The sequence below is a fragment of the Ammodytes marinus genome, assembly GCF_949987685.1.
Source record: "Ammodytes marinus genome assembly, chromosome: 15".
In the NCBI taxonomy this organism is placed as follows: Eukaryota; Metazoa; Chordata; class Actinopteri; order Uranoscopiformes; family Ammodytidae; genus Ammodytes; species Ammodytes marinus.
Genome location: NC_137219.1, coordinates 9,763,977 through 9,778,052, shown reverse-complemented (window position 1 = coordinate 9,778,052; position 14,076 = coordinate 9,763,977). Strand labels below are relative to the sequence as shown.

The window sequence follows — 14,076 nt, the reverse complement described above, 5'->3', positions numbered from 1 at the left end:
TGAGGCTGCACAGAAACGAGCCCAAATGTCTATTCCAGTGGCTCCTTATATAGTTTTACTAGCTGTTTTGAGGCTGAAACACGTATAAAAAATACACAACTTAAGAAAAAGTGTTCATCCTGAAATAGAGACTGAAATCAAGACCACTTAGTCATTTATTAGCTACAACAACAAGCTGGCCAAATAATACACAAGAAATAAACAAAGCTAAATTTGTGAAAAACTAAATATGCGAATCCCTTAAATTATGTCTTCACAACAGTAATAGATCTAATCTTTTTGATTTCAAGTCTTAGGCTTCTCAAATATCTAGGACTTTTCATCCATGGCACTCTGCACAACCTTTCCCCATCACTTCCCTTGTTTACCTTTTTAAGGCAAGCGTGGAGGTGCCCAGACAGTCAAGAAAGGTAGAGGTGAGCCTCCGCCAGCCGACTAGACAAAAAGTAAATTTGCAGATGAGTCTGGCTGTGTACATCGTCAATGCAAGCTTTGTAAAGCAACACAGGTGCCATTAGAAATCTGAAGTTGTTGTGATATATATACACGTGTGTGTGTAGATGGTCTATATGTGTAGATGGAATATTTTCTGACGTCATATTCAAACACGGGGTCTTTAAACCATTTATAAATATAAAACAGAATAAAACATGTAAATCTGGTTGCAAAATGTTGAATGTAATGGACACAAGGTTGAATATGTTATTGGATTATTATTGGATTAAGTGTATTCCTCCCACAGAGCTTGTTTGTGGTCTTTGTTTATGTATTCTTTTTTTTTTTTTTTGCTTAGAACATGATTATTTTCTCGTTCAGAAGAAGACTGAAATAAGTGATAATCATGTGTCTGGATATTCAAGACATGGAGGCACCCTGATGTGACATGCCCGCTTTGGGCAGATCTGTCTAATTACAGCCTAGCTCTGTGGAGGGAGGTACTTGCGTGGTGGGTTTTCTTTTTCTTTTTTTTTAATGATGCGAGGGGTAGATATGGTATAAATACTCACAATATTGTACTGGAAAGCAGCATATCCTCAGTTGTGCTCCTACCCTAAGGATATACAGCAGCGCCAGGAGCTTACTGGTGTGGAAGAGATTGATTTTACTCCCATTGGATGCTGGTAAGTGGGTTTTCTCTTCCTCTTCTAAACAGCTCCATGCCTGGAGGAGTGTAGTCAACATCTTGGCTTGTCTAGGCCTTGAGTTGTTCCTATGATAGTCTGGAGAAGGAAAGGAGATTTTAATTGACTTGGAGCTTCTTGGATGATATTCAGTGAGTCTGAATGATCCAGGATGCTCTGACTGGACCAAACACCTAGATTTACAGCCAGTTACCTTGATTTAGCATATCCAATTTGTTGTCTATTGAGTTAAGATGTACAGTCTGTACACTTAGTTGAGGATGTTTTAGGCTCTGTAAAATAGCTCAAAATGAGTAAGAAAACCAAAGCATGTGGACACTTTGAACCTTGAGAGTGGTTGTGCTGACCTGCTCGTTTTCCCCCTGCAGATCTGACCTTACAAGATGGATCTACGAGTAGCAAGCCTCCTCCTCCTCACCTTGGCCTTGACTTCGGCCCACGGTGAGCGCTATGTGGTGAAGAAAGTGGTGAAGTCAGCCCCTCAGTACCAGCCCTACTCTGTGAAGAGCCATGGTAAGAAAACACAGCTCTCTACACAATATGTATTTGACTATAGTGCATTTCTCCTTTCTTTGTCTACTCTGTCCCCAAAGAAACATTCCCTCTGAAGTCAGATTTTCTTCTCCAAAGATGATCTTTCCTTGAGCAACATTTCATGACGGCCTTAGCTTACCTTTAAGTCTTCAGCTAGCGAAATTAGCATCTCTGCTGTGTCAAACAGTAGCAGCATAAGCAGCAGGAGAAGAAGCCGGTCACAGTCAGATGCTACTTTTGAAAACTGAACTCCACCTTGCACTGGGACTGCCTTATGCTCTGATTGGCTGCAATAGTGTGCATGCTGATCCAATTACATAGTCCATTTAGATCTAGGATTTGAATAACAATCCTTATTCTCTCAGTGCAGAGCTTTGCAGTTATCTTTATCTAGCAGTCATAGGATTCGATAAATACACCTAACTGAAGTGTTTTTCTGCTTCATTTGTTCTTTTATTCAACTAGTGTAATCACATTTGCTCACTTTTTTACTTTCCGATTTGCTTATCTGGTGCATAATGTTCACTTTATGATCAGCAATCCTGAGGAATCACTCGTGTTATTTTTTTCATTTGTTTTCAGTTTTCTACATTACTTCAATATCTAACATTTCAAAAAGCATAATGTTTCTCATTCAAGTCTTAAATGTTGCCTGTTAATTTGCTTTCAGACACTCACACTATTCCCTCTGCAAAACCAGGCAGAGTCCATAAAATCCATATTTTTAGTATATTCAGTCACGCTGAATAACTTTTTTTATTACTCTTTAAATGTTTTAATTATGGTGTGGTCTTGGCCCACAAAATATGAAATTTAGCTTTTTGTGTATATCAACACAAATGCTATTTTTATTTGAGAAAGTAGCTGTTAGTGAAATATTTTTAGTTTGATGCTGTCAATTACAGTTCAGTCACCCAGCAGTGTGGTTTGTTTGGGTGTGCCTGCTTCACACAGAATTGGAAACATCTGTTTGACTATATCCAAACTCGGGTGCAGTAAGCCAGAGCGCCTTTTAACGCTCAAACACATGTGACCACATAAAGGCAGCAAATAAAAAATCCTTCCTTTTCATTTAGACCTACTGTTTAACAAACAGTCACAAGATGTCTTTTGACCTCTACAGTATAAAAATAGCAATTATATATTTTAATTAAAACTAATTAGAAATAATTTTTATTTATAAATTTTTTACATAAAGTAATGCCTAAATATTAAATAGATGTGTATTATAAAGATATATCCCCAAAAGGCAGCAGGGACTAAATCTACAGTTTAGTTTTTTTAAGGATTTGCAAGTTTTTCGATTTGAAGAAGTATTAAACAAAATTGAGCCAGTGAATATGGCCAATGTCTTCAAACTGAAAACACTTCAAGATGTGTTGCTGGGAATAAAACATTCCCCACCTCCAGGGAGCATTCATTAGTGAATTAAGACCATTAACTAAATTACATTATAATGCTTTTAACATATTTTCCTCCAAAATGAAATGCACAAGACAAATGAATGAGCAATATCCATATGAAACTTATTTATCTCACATTTGACTATTGAACAAGAATGTTGCTAGTCAACAAGATACTGCCAAGACTTATTTATACTCACACAGACACATACCTAGAAGCTCAGCAGTGCATTCATATTCCTGTACCTTTTGTCACTTGAATGGGATTTAATCAGCGGTACTACAGATAAAAGACCCTGTATGTACACAAGTATGTTAATATAAGTACATCATCATACCAACAGCTTACAGTATAACTTCTAGAGTAATAATAGTTTTACTCACTCTACTCTGTTTCTCTCTATACAGTTGTGTCAGTGCCAGGCGAGCCCGGTGCCCCAGGTGAGCCCGGCCCTGAGGGACCTGCTGGTCCTGCTGGCCCCCCAGGCGAGAGTGCTGAAGGTCTCCCCGGACCCCAGGGACCTGCTGGATCTCCTGGAGCTCCAGGCCGCTCCATCGCTGGCAAACCTGGATCCCCCGGTGGACCTGGTAAACCTGGCAGTGATGGTGCACCTGGTGAGAAGGGAGACACAGGAGCCACTGGCCTTCAGGGGCCTAGGGGAGTACCTGGATCTTCTGGAAGCCCCGGACCTGCTGGACTCTCTGCTACTGGCAAGCCTGGACCTTCAGGTCTTCCTGGAGCGATGGGACCTCGTGGAGAGTCTGGTCTGAAGGGACACCCAGGTGTACCTGGCCTGCCAGGTGCTAAGGGTGATACAGGGGTGGGAGCTCCCGGAGCTCAGGGTGAGACAGGAGCTACAGGACCCATGGGCCCAACTGGACAACCAGGTGTGGCTGGAGTAGGAAAGCCAGGGCAATCAGGTATGCCAGGTGAGCCAGGAAAGTCAGGTACCCCAGGTAGGGACGGTGCCTCCGGTCCAATGGGACCAAAGGGACTCAAGGGACACACTGGTGCCCCAGGTGTAGGTGTTTCAGGTAAACCAGGTGAGAATGGCGCCCCAGGTATGCCCGGCCCATCCGGTCCTAAAGGCCACCAGGGACCTGCAGGAGCCACTGGTGCCCCCGGTGTCCCCGGATATGGAAAGCCAGGTGCAAACGGAGAGAAGGGAGAGAGGGGACTGACAGGTAGCACAGGTGCCCCAGGTGCTAAGGGCGAGCAAGGCCCAACAGGTTATACTGGTGCCACAGGTGCAACTGGCCCCACTGGTCCCACTGGACCACAGGGCCCAGTAGGTTTCCCAGGTGATACCGGTGCTGTTGGTACCAAAGGTGACACAGGTGCAACAGGAAGTCAGGGATTGAAGGGACACAAGGGAGATCAGGGAGCACAGGGTTTCCAAGGCAAGCAGGGTTACCCAGGCGCAGCTGGTCCTCCTGGAGCCAGAGGAGCCACTGGACCCACAGGTGACAAAGGTCATGGTGGTGCCCCAGGTACCCCAGGTTCTCCAGGTATTCCAGGCCCTGCCGGACCCAAGGGTCATCCCGGCCGTGCAGGTGAGACAGGTGCTTCTGGTGCTGATGGGGCTCCAGGTCCCAGAGGACCTTCTGGGCCTTCAGGTGCCGCTGGTGCTCCCGGTCTTAAGGGACACCCAGGTCTCCCCGGTCCTTCCGGCCCAGCTGGTTTGGCTGCTAAGGGTGTCGCAGGACCCCAAGGTGCCCCCGGTGTGCCCGGTGAGCCCGGAGCTGATGGAGCAGAGGGTCCATCTGGCCCTGCCGGTCCCCCTGGTCCTCCTGGTGAGGTTGTGTTTGAGAAGGGAATGGGAATGGGAATGAGTGAGGTTATGGTCAAGTCCCCCATGTCTGCTTTCACTGCATCTCTGGCCACCCCCTACCCTGCTGCTGGCAGCCCCATTAAGTTTGACCAGATTGTGTACAATGCTGAGAATCACTACGACCCTGAGTCCGGCATGTTCACTTGCCAGGTTCCTGGCGTCTACTATTTCTCCTACAGCGTCCACGTTAATGGCGCTCATGCTCTGGTGGCTCTATACAAGAATGACCAGCCTGTTATGTTCACTTACGATGAGTACAGCAAGGGCTTCCTGGACCAGATGTCCGGTAGTGCTGTCCTTTTGCTCAACGAGCAGGACACAGTCTACCTCCAGATCCCCGATGAGGAGGCCAATGGCGTCTTTGCCGCTGAGAATGTCCACTGCTCTTTCTCTGGGTTCCTCATTGCTTCAACGTGATAGGTTGATACAGTAGTTCCCAAAGCCAACCAACTAAATTTGCAATCTATTTCTCAAACTAAAGTAAACTCCCTGTTAAATGTTTCCTCAACCAAGCAGACAGGCAGTTCACACTTCTTTGAGGAATAGTAGCATCCCGACTTGAAACTACAAGAAATAGGTGCTTAGAAGAAGGAAAACTAATTTATGAAAACAGGTGATCAGGGATGGGGGAAGCAATCCACAAAGTTACCAGTCAGCTTTTGTAATGGAGACAGCATGTGAAATTGAGGTGTTATAACTGTTGTGTCATTACTTTTTATTTTCCACTCTGTTTCTTTTAAACTGTCTACAACTGGTGACTCTTAATTAAGTGTTTGTCTGTTTGTTTTTTTGTTTTGTTTTTTGTTTCCGTACCTGTTTGTTTTTTTCGTTTGGGTGACCAATAATCTTATTAAAGGTGCACAAATACTTTCTGTGCAATGTGTTATAACTGTTATCCTCATATGTGACTTGAATATTGTGAATTGGTGATGGTCAAATTGACTGTTACAATGAAATAAGTCACCAGAATACTGTCATACAAACACAAACTACCAGCAACATTGTTATATCCCTGAACATGCATTATGTCATGTAAAGCATAATGACCAAAATAAAAAGATGTCTAAAAAAAATGTTTTCCTCAGAATGCACTTTTTTAAAGAGACTCAACTAATCATGAATATCATACTACTCTTTTTCCTGTAGACAGGTGTGTGTGTCTAGGAAATAATACAGAGGGTCAAAATCCACTTTAATCAATTTAACTGTCTTTTTAATGTAGTTATTGCACATGAAACCTGATAAATCCAACTAAAAGATAACCTGCCACCTACTGGGTCATAGGGTTACAGAGCAGTTCAGCAGGGGGTAGAAGGAGGTAGTTTCCAATGTGGGAGCCTGAAAATGAGTCCAGTTTATTTTGTGTCTGACTTTTCACCCTGGCTGCCAGTAATGTCTGCAATATGGTACAAACTTAGATGAAAACATTTCAACGAGCTCTCCTTTACAGCACTGGATTAAAGATTCACTGAGGCACCAGGAAATTATTGAATTTCTAAACTCAGTTGTTAGAAGTTCTGCAAAATATAACATCATTGCTACTAATCTGAAGTAACAAGAGACACTGAAAGTGTTAATAATAGGTGCCAGCATATTAGCTACAACCACATGGACGAAGCATAGCATGATAACAGATATATAAACCATTACTGAACATAAAAATAGTCAATAACAGATTAAAAAAGTTATTATACTGACAAATACGTTACATTAATAAACACTTATTAAATGTTTGTATACCGCCTCATTAGAGTATGTAAAGCATCAATAATTATTTAATTATAAGTAAAATTCCTACAGTCAAAGTATACACAGATTCCCTCTTACTGTTACTGATGTAAGACACGATGTAATGTCGAATACTGTTATAGGCTACTCATATTCAAAAGGTTCCATTGTTTTGGAGACATTTCAAAAAGTAGTGTCAGGTGCTTGTAGCCAAGCTTAATAGTGCCATGTCACAGACAATAGCTTGAAAGGTAACAAAGCATCGTATTTTCTAAGGTGATCTGTGGTTCGTATACAGTATAAGCTTATGTAATCTGCAAAGTAACCAGTAGCATTATCCGTCAGAAAAAAATAAAAGGAGTAAAAAGTACAATTTTTCCTTTTAAATGTAGAGTAAAGTAGAAGTGTAAAGTATCATTAATAGGAAATACTAACTTAGGAACACTTGAGTTAATCTAATTAGTTACTGGTACCTGGGGTTAATGTAGAAAACATTGAGATGATCATAAAGTTTGAATTTCTCCCCACATTATGGCCTCTGGTCGCCTGCTTTGCAGCCAAAGTTCACAAAAGCTACTCAAAGATGCAAGTCTGACTGTGGGCGAGCTGAAAATAGTGAGCCTGTGGTGTGGGGGACAGGGATGGTCCTCTTGCAGGGCAGCTGCCCTTTGATCTTCTCTCGAAGAGAAAGTGAGATGGTGGTTAGGTGAAGGGCCTGAGGGACAGAAGAGAGAGGAAGCCGGTCGGAGAAAATAACCACATGGGATTGCCATCCGAGGGGACTGCCATTCAGAGAGGGCCTGCGGTTAGTGCATGAGGTGGGACAGACAGGAACACAGACGAGGGAGCCCTGGCTCCGGTCGACTCCACAAGCCACACTCCAAATTTATCTGTCACCCTCAGAGCAATATTTTTCACTTTGATACATTTTTGTCTTGAAGCAGCAGGCTCACGTCTCCCCATGTATTTGCATCCATCCATGCTCTTGTGTATCCATCTGTCTGGAAAGAAGCTAACAAAAGAATACACTTTGAGGAAGATGGAGGGTGTTGTGTGGCATGATGGGATACGTCATGGTAATGAGCTGCATGAGAAGCACACTGAAGGCCAAAACGGGCGAAAATTGCTCAACAACCAGACCAAGATGGACATGCAGACCAGGAAGCAGAAATATACATATGTGTAAAACACACCCGCCCTGCGGTGAGCCAAGCAGCAGAACATAGGTTTGCACTGGGTGCAAAGGAAATGGATGTTCTGAAATGAGCATGGGTACAGCTGTTGGTAGCTAAAAACATCCCGGAGAGGCAAACTCTTCTACTTTTAAAAACCTTCTGCTGCCTTTATGGGGTTTGGGGTTTTGTCGAACGACTCCCAACATGTCGATGGGCAAGCACAGGCATCAGTTAAGCCTAAATCAGTGCTGAAGTTGCTCGCTGTACTTACTGAAAACTCAGACACTGTAAAAATGTTTGTTTTAAACACTGTAATTTATGGGGCAAATCCAGCAGCTCTGTGATTGAATCAAACACAGCCCCAAAATGAATCTTGTACCATAATTACGTTGCGGCTGTTAATGATCAAGCCAGTAATTTCCTAAAAATACTGTAGGGCTGTGAGTATATCTAACTTTCATTGCAAACCAGGCTGGTTTAGTTAAAGAAAAACACAAGCGATTATCATATTTTTGGATGTGCTGCCTGGGGCCTCTGAGGTGAAATAATTTAACTATCGTCATTCAGCTCCAATTTAACCACCGATTGGTTGTCGATTTCTCTGAATGTATTTACCAAAAGAACAGTCGCACCATTCCATTACAGAGGCTGTGCAGTATTGTATCTACTTGGTAATGTAATTAAGTTACCACACAACCTGATGAGGAATTTGACTTTGCTACAACTGATTGAAATTCCCGAAAATTACAGATGTTGTGCCATTTTGCCATGGAGTTGCCCAATAAAGCAAAAACAAATTTGTTTTGTATGCTTCTCTACAAATGGACAGATGGAGACTATTCCTGTAAGGCACCACATGAGGGTGCTGTAAAGCAAAGAATCAAACTTCATTTATTCCTCCATGAGCTGTACATTTACTTAAGAGCATTTGAAGTCTGCTGAAAATTATGAATAAATGAGCTTGATTGTCAATTCACACTTCATTCCTTTATTCTTTATCAGTGCTCACAGAAAATAAACACCTATAACCAGATTGTAGGCAATGTTACATTCTATATTGAAAAAAGGTGAAGCCTCCCTATATACAAAGACGCTGTTCAAAGTCTGCACACCTGACCCAGAATCTGTGCTTCCTAGTTTCGACTTTAAGTGGTGTTGTAGTCATCACAGCTTACTGCAAAATTTGCTTAAAACATCTCCCAATTTTATTCAATCTTACAAATGGTGAAAAACAAGAAAACTTCATTTACAATGGGTAATCTGTTAAAAACGTCAGTCATTTAGGTACATCTCAGTCATAAAACCAGTAATATCAAAGTCTATACAACGTGCATTACTACAGAGTTTTGAAATGGTGGAATCTATATGGGAAGTGATGAGCACCTAATATTTTGACAGTTAACTAAATCTAGTTTATTCAGGAATGGTTGTGTCCACAGGAACGTTGAGTTTTTAAAGAGTTGTAAACAACTGTGCACTGCAAAGACAACATTTAAGGACTTGGTTTAGGACTTTGTTCCCTTTAAATATCACAATGTGTCAAATCTTGCAGACACAGCTTTAGCTGCTACATCCAATTGCCCAGCACCAAATACTTTGATAAAATGTCAAATTCAGCAATGTGTCAACACAGTCATGGTTTCATGTAGAAAAAAAAAAAAAACAAAAAAAAAAAACATTCACACTCACAGTCGCACTTTCACACTCACCCACGTCACAAATGCAAGCACCAATGAGCAGTGAGGAAGCAGCACACTCTCTAGTACACTCTCCTGTCCGTCACTGCCAAGGACGTTGCAGTCATTATGGATGAGATGGTTGCAGAATAGTAAACAAACACCAAGAAAAAAAATTAAAGAAACTGAACAAAAAAAAATCCCTGGTTTTAGACAAGTCCTCGCATTCCTTCACACAGGCGCCATCGCCTCCTTCATTCCGGTGTCTCGTTCAGCAGGATTACTCGGCGGCTGCGGGGGCCTCTGCCTCTGGACTGGCTGCCGTCTCTGGCTCAGTAGGGGAAGCTTCAGCTGCTTTCTCCTCTCCTGCTGCTGCTGTTTCTTCTGCCTTCACCTCTGCTTTAGGCTCCTCTGCAGCAGCAGCCTCCTTGGCTCCCTCCTCCTCGGTGGCGGCCTCAGCTGGTTTGGTCTCCTCAGCAGGAGCTTCCTCAGACGCGGCAGTCTCTCCTTCGGCTGCCTCTGCTGATCCCTCCTCTGTCGCCTCCTCGGAATCCTTCTTGGTCTTCTTGAAAGTGAAGCCGCTGAGCTTGAAGGAGGGCTTCTTGAAGGAGAAACGCTTTTTCTTCTGCTTGCCATCCTCGCTGGTGGACGGAGTGCCTTCCTCGGGCTTGGCAGAAGCCTCTCCGTTTGTGGCGGCGGCCTCCGCTTCGCCGTTGGCCTCTGCACCCTCTACTTTCTCGCCTTCTTCCTTTGGCGCCTCCTCAGTAGGACTGCTGCCGTTGGCCTGAACATCAGCCTTGTTGGCCTCCTCTGCAGCCGGAGAGGTATCCCCGTTGGTCTTGGCATGGCCGTTCTCCTGGAAAAAGAAACATAAAAAAAATATATGTCATTCCTGAACATCAGTGTGCCATTTCAGTGAAAAGAAGCTACTCCAACAATTGCCTGTAATCTGACCGAGGCCAACCCATGGCCTAGAAACGAACATGTGCATGCAGCACTAACCCCCTGCAAAATCTGGCATGCTGTGATACTTAATCACATTCAACCACAAGCAGCGACCAATAGGAAAATAGCCCAAAAACTGCAGCAACATCTGTTACTAGGAGAGTGACGACAGATATGTGGCTTTCAGCAGTAGGCTAGTCGGTTAGACTGCAGTGTTGTTTGAATCCTCCAGGTGGCGTTCAATGGGGCGTCTGGATACAATATAGGAATTTTTCCCCCTTTCACCTCTTTAAACGACCCGTGTAGTAAACGTATGCGTTATTTTCATTGTATATACACATCTCCTCCCACTCAGTTTACTTCTTTCTTATTTATCTTTTTACACAATGTGTTGATATCGAGGGATGAGAGTGTGCAAAAACGTGGCTTCTTTCTTGAACCTGGCAACAAAGGCGTGGTATCGTTTGGTAAAAATGGCCATGCCACCAGTGAAAGCAGCAACAGACCCTGGTGCACACATTTCAGCAAAATTAATGCAAAAAAAACTGACAGAATGTTTTGGAAGCAACAGCTTCAGAGTGACTGAGAAACGCTGAAATAAAGCAAAAATGGAAATATGGACTATTGTCTAATGAACTAATCACATTAGTTGTGCAGCTCATTCATATTCAAAAATAACAATTTAAACAAATCACAAATGTAAGGCCTTTATTAAAAAAAACTGTTAATTGTAACAAGAATGCGTTGCAACATACAAAATAAATTCAGCAACGCACTCTCCAGTGAAAATGGATGCATGTGGCCACTTTCCCTGAATGCCGGTGAGCGTGGGGATGCGCTGCAGGGAACATGGAGCACGCCATTGACGCAACACATTGCTAAAACAAGACAAAATCCCCGCTCGACAAATCAAGACTCGAATGACTTAATTGTAAGTTACCTGTCCGTTTGTCTTGGCTGCAACAGCTGCGCCTTCCACCGGCTTTTCCACCGCAGCTTCCTCTTTTCCGGCGGTTTTGGAGATTTGCGCTCCCATGCTTTTGGTGCAACAAAGGAACCCCAACCGATCAAAATGAATGAACAAAGACCGCGAGCTTCCTCCCCAAAAATTCAGGTCAAACGCCGACACCCCCTTCTCCAAGTGAAGCAGAGGAACCAGCCCGAAGCCGAGGTGACCGCAAAGGGACGCGTGAGAACTGGCGAAAAATGTGGCAAAGACGCAAAAAGCAACTAGAATTCTTCCAATTTTTTCTCGAGCGGAGTTTGTAAATGGAGAAATTGGCCCCGCCGTAAATGAGATGCGGAGTACAACGCCCCAGTCCGCTGATGAATGGGTGCTGGGGCTATGACGACAAAGCCGGCCCGTCTCCACCAATCACAAGTCCGGAATCCAACGAGTGGGGGGAGGTCATGAAGTGGGGGTGCCACGGACAATAGGAGATACACAACAACATGGCCAACAACTTGTCTTTAAATCTACTTAAGAGTCCCCCCCACCAAAAAAAGGATATTAATGTTGACTAAAACGATGGCTGAGATTTCACAAAAGGAAAAATGTGATTATGCCATATTCAAATAAACAAGTGCCTATATTGAAAGGTTGGCTCTATTTCTTTTTTTTTAAAACTACAAACATGGCCATCATTTGTTTTTACATGATGACGTTGATTTTGGCCTATATCGTTTTCTTTATAGGCTACATATTAATTCTCTGTATGCTCTTTAATTTCTTAGAGCGCAGGAATTGTCCTTTTGTGTAATCTTAGGCCTACCATATACTATAAGCTACTAAATAACATTGAATATTTAAGCCTACTATGTTGCAGGTTATAAAACAAACCTCATGTTTTTACATCTAATTAAGGGTTAAATGTAGGTATTGATGCAGAAAGCTACAACAAATAGGGTCAAGAGGTTGTTTATCACTTTCAAATTGATGTCCTGTTTTGTACAGCTGAGCTGAGAAAGCCCTGCTCAGCTGTGTTATATCATCGCCCACCCATCCTAACATATGTCTCGCTCAGTAAACAGACGTCCCCTGTAACTATAAGCCCCTGTGCCCACAACTTCCCTCATCCCTCCTCTTGCATAATAGCGTCTTGTCTGCTTGTTGCAGCTGGAGCATCCCGGTGACCCAGATATAACGAGAGTTTATGGCCCCTCCACTCCAGCAGCCTGCAGTGCTCATGGCATCACCACCACCACCAGCCACAAGTCTCCTCTCCCTGCCATCACTGCATGACCCACATCTCCATGGTTACCGGTGCAAAATGGCTCCAAGGAAGGCTGCACGTCGAGGAGCCATCAGCGATCATACTGTAACTCTCAGTTGTGGAGACTCATGGTGAGAGGGAGTTCAGGACTAAAAGCACAGTGCAGACAACAGTTTGAGGATTAGGGTGACTTCTTTCAGCGTCCCTCCCTTCATCAGGCTAACTAGGCCAAGCTCATTGTTGTGATATTTGATTACATGCAAAGCTGTGATTATTATGGTGAATATGTAAAGAAGGGGACAAAGGCACCAGGGCATGAAGTGTTTTCAACAACAGCATGCAAGCGCCAGACATTCAGACAGACAGACTTCACCTGTCAGGAGGATGCTGTAGTGTAGCCTATCATGTCAGCATCCTATAGGTGGAGACAGTGTAAACATGGGATATTACAATCGCACACTGCAGCCTCCACTTCTAAAGATGCACATATTGACAGAAAATCTCAAATGTGACTATAAAAATTCAGTAAGCGTTTCACAGTAAATTATGTCAAATGTAACCTGTGGTGAATTGTGATCCTCAACCAAACTGTCTATGAAAGGTAAATGCATTGTTCTTCAACAACCTGCACACATTTTTCTACATTAAAGTAGGGACAAAAACAAATGTTTCTTACACAAAAAAAAAACCAATACAAATATTTGAAGGATCACAAAAAAACATGAAGCATTTTAAAGATATTCTACTGATAATTTAGTGATTGTGTACTTAAGAAATTAATTTTGAAAATTTTGAAAGTGACTATCTTTTTTTTTTGTATATTTGTTTACTTTGATAAAACGGTTGACTGAATCAAATTCCCTCTCTGGGATTATAAAGATACCTTGAACCTTGATCTGAAACCAAAAATAGGCCCGTCCACTCAAGTCTGTCTAATGAACTGGGGAAAATAAAAACATTCTTTTAAAAACTGGTGATAGACCACCTAAAATTCAGGTCAATACACATAATTTTTAAGCTGAATGAGCTGTTGTCAACAATTTTGATAATCAATTAATCGTCTATATGTCAGTCTAGTAAAAATCAAAAACATTTTCTTTCCCCTGGGTGTTCAATGTGAAGATTTGCAGTTCCCCCCCCCCCCCCTCTTTTACATGATTGTATAAATTAATATCTTTTGGGTTTGGATCTTTGGTTGTACAAATAAAAACATTTTAATATAGGCTACTTTATACTCATAGGCCTACACGTTTCAGTATTTTGAATAAGCCCCCCTAAAATATAGGCCTAAAGACATCCATGTTGGTAAGCTTCCAGTGAGATAAGTTTATCACCTGAATGATACCTGACATAAATAAAATACTTATTGATTGTTAGGACTGGACTTACTCTGCTATTATGTATGTGCCATTCATGGAGGGCCAGCTG

General features: G+C 42.7%; 2 protein-coding genes across 2 annotated transcripts; one reads left to right on the top strand and one right to left on the bottom strand.

Moving 5' to 3' along the window:
- Positions 1–1,024: 1,024 nt before the first annotated feature.
- Positions 1,025–5,900, top strand: col10a1a (collagen, type X, alpha 1a). The gene is made up of 3 exons (XM_080043085.1): positions 1,025–1,121; positions 1,511–1,655; positions 3,488–5,900. The coding sequence occupies exons 2-3, from the start codon at positions 1,526–1,528 to the stop codon at positions 5,326–5,328; spliced, it is 1,971 nt and encodes a 656-aa protein (XP_079899211.1). The 5' UTR covers positions 1,025–1,121; positions 1,511–1,525; the 3' UTR covers positions 5,329–5,900.
- A 2,886-nt stretch (positions 5,901–8,786) lies between these two features.
- LOC307261442 (myristoylated alanine-rich C-kinase substrate-like) lies at positions 8,787–11,713 on the bottom strand. Its single transcript, XM_080041990.1, has 2 exons — positions 11,376–11,713; positions 8,787–10,346 (listed from the first exon to the last, which is right to left on the bottom strand). The coding sequence occupies exons 1-2, from the start codon at positions 11,469–11,471 to the stop codon at positions 9,771–9,773; spliced, it is 672 nt and encodes a 223-aa protein (XP_079898116.1). The 5' UTR covers positions 11,472–11,713; the 3' UTR covers positions 8,787–9,770.
- Positions 11,714–14,076: the final 2,363 nt, after the last annotated feature.

Excerpts from the sequence above, each read along its gene's own strand:
- col10a1a (XM_080043085.1), top strand. The coding sequence starts at position 1,526 with ATGGATCTACGAGTAGCAAGCCTCCTCCTCCTCACCTTGGCCTTGACT. Across the intron at positions 1,656-3,487 it reads CTACTCTGTGAAGAGCCATG|TTGTGTCAGTGCCAGGCGAG; the intron begins GTAAGAAAACAC and ends CTCTCTATACAG.
- LOC307261442 (XM_080041990.1), bottom strand. The coding sequence starts at position 11,471 with ATGGGAGCGCAAATCTCCAAAACCGCCGGAAAAGAGGAAGCTGCGGTG. Across the intron at positions 10,347-11,375 it reads CAGCCAAGACAAACGGACAG|GAGAACGGCCATGCCAAGAC; the intron begins GTAACTTACAAT and ends TTCTTTTTCCAG.